The sequence below is a fragment of the Parus major genome, unplaced genomic scaffold (genome assembly GCF_001522545.3).
Source record: "Parus major isolate Abel unplaced genomic scaffold, Parus_major1.1 Scaffold422, whole genome shotgun sequence".
In the NCBI taxonomy this organism is placed as follows: Eukaryota; Metazoa; Chordata; class Aves; order Passeriformes; family Paridae; genus Parus; species Parus major.
In genome coordinates, this window is record NW_015379328.1 from 7,869 (window position 1) to 9,702 (window position 1,834).

At 67.4% G+C, this 1,834-nt stretch overlaps 1 protein-coding gene across 1 annotated transcript in view; it reads left to right on the plus strand.

The window, feature by feature from the left end:
- The first annotated feature begins 498 nt into the window (after window positions 1–498).
- The window catches only part of LOC107199071 (erythroblast NAD(P)(+)--arginine ADP-ribosyltransferase-like), a 1,981-nt gene continuing 645 nt past the window's right edge, over window positions 499–1,834 (plus strand). The window contains exon 1 of the mRNA XM_033511667.1: window positions 499–1,404. Within this exon, the coding sequence (XP_033367558.1) occupies window positions 574–1,404 (831 nt within the window). The 5' untranslated portion in view covers window positions 499–573. The remainder of the gene's footprint in view (window positions 1,405–1,834) is intronic.

Below are 1,834 nucleotides of genomic sequence, written 5' to 3' on the forward strand. Positions count from 1 at the left end.
GTGACCCCAGGATTTGGGGTCTCCTGGCCGGGGCTGCCCCCCCTGCCCGGGCTGAGCTCACTGTCCCTCCCCAGCCCCTCAGCAAGGAGGGTCCCCATGTCCTCCCATGTCCTCAGTGTCCCCTGGGGCCCATCAGTGCCCCCTGAGTGTCCCTCAGTGTCCCCTCCCTGTCCCCCTTTGTCCCCAGCGTTCTCTCCCTGTCCTCAGTGTCCTCTCCCTGTCCTCAGTGTCCCCAGTGTCCCTCAGTGTCACCTTAGTGTCTCCTGGGGCCCATCAGTGTCCCCTCAGTCCCTGTGTCCCTCAGTGTCCCCTCAGTGTCCCCTGGGGCCCCTCAGCATCCCCCAGTGTCCCACTGTGTCCTCTCCCTGTCCCTTTTGTCCCCAGTGTCCCTCGGTGTCCCCTGAGTGTTCCTCAGTGTCCCCTCAGTGTCCCCAGTGTCACAGTGCCCCCTTTGTCCCCAGTGTCCCTCAGTGTCTCCCTGAGTGTTCCTCAGTGTCCCCTCAGTGTCCCCTGTGTCACCATGTCCCCTTTGTCCCCAGTGTCCTGCACTGCTCCCGGTGCTCTCTGCCCCCCATGGCCCTGCTGGCCCTGCTGGCCCTGCCCGTGGCCACCGTGGCCACCGTGGCCGGTGCTGTGGGTGTGGAGCCCCTGCACTGGGTCCCGGACGCGTTCGATGATCGGTACCGGGGCTGTGGCGATGCCATGAGCGCCATCCTGGAGACCCTGAGCGATGCTGAGCTCCAGAAAAACCAGAACCTGTCCCAGCTCTGGGACCAGGCCACGGCCGAGTGGTGCCGCCGCAGGTCCCGAGACCCCTCCCGAGACCCCTCCCGAGACCCCCGCCCGTCCCCTCTGAGCCCGGCCCAGGCCATCGCTCTCCTGGCCCTCACCATGGAGGAGCCCAGCGCGGGGTTCCACGCGGCCACGCGCCGCGCCGGGATCTCCGGCCGGGAATATCGCGATGGATTCCACTTCAAAGCTCTGCATTTCCTGCTCAGCGAGGCCCTGCGGAGGCTGTGGGACCCCCGGCGCTGCCACCGGGGGTTCCGGGGGTTCAGGGGTGTCTGGTTGGACGCCTGGCCCGGCCGCGCCGTCAGGTTTGGTCAGTTCATGGTGACATCGCTGAGCCCGGAGGTGGCCCAGGGTCAGGGGAACGTCACCTTGCTCCAGGTGAACACCTGCCATGGAGCCATCATCCAGAACTTCTCCTACAACCCCGGTGAGCAGCAGCTGCTGGTGCCGCCCTTCGAGACCTTCAGGGTCACCGAAGTCACCCGGGAAGGGAAATCGGTGCGGATCCACCTCAACTCCAGCGGGACCTTCAGCAAGTACAACTGCGAGTGGCTGCGAGGTGACAGCGTGGGGACACCAGGGACACAGCCTGGGGTGGGGACAGGGACCCATGGGGACACTGGGGACACGGCCTGGGGTGGGGACAGGGACCCCTGGGAATGGGGACAGGGACTCCTGGGGATGGGGACACCCATTGGGATGAGGGGACAGGGACCCCCAGGATTGGGGACAGGGACCCCCCGGGCTGGGGACATCGGGGACACTCCCTGGGGGGAGGGGACAGGGACCCCTGGGGATGGGGACAGGGATGCCCGGGGACACCGGGGACATGGCCTGTGGTGGGGACAGGGACCCCCAGGGTTGGAGACACTCCCTGGGGTGGGGGGACAGGGACCCCCGGGGATGGGGACAGGGACCCTTGGGGATGGGGACACCCATTGGGATGAGGGGACAGGGACCCCAGGGGTTGGGGACACTCCCTGGGGTGGGGGGACAGGGACCCCTGGGATTGAGGACACCCATTGGGGTGGGGGGACAGGGA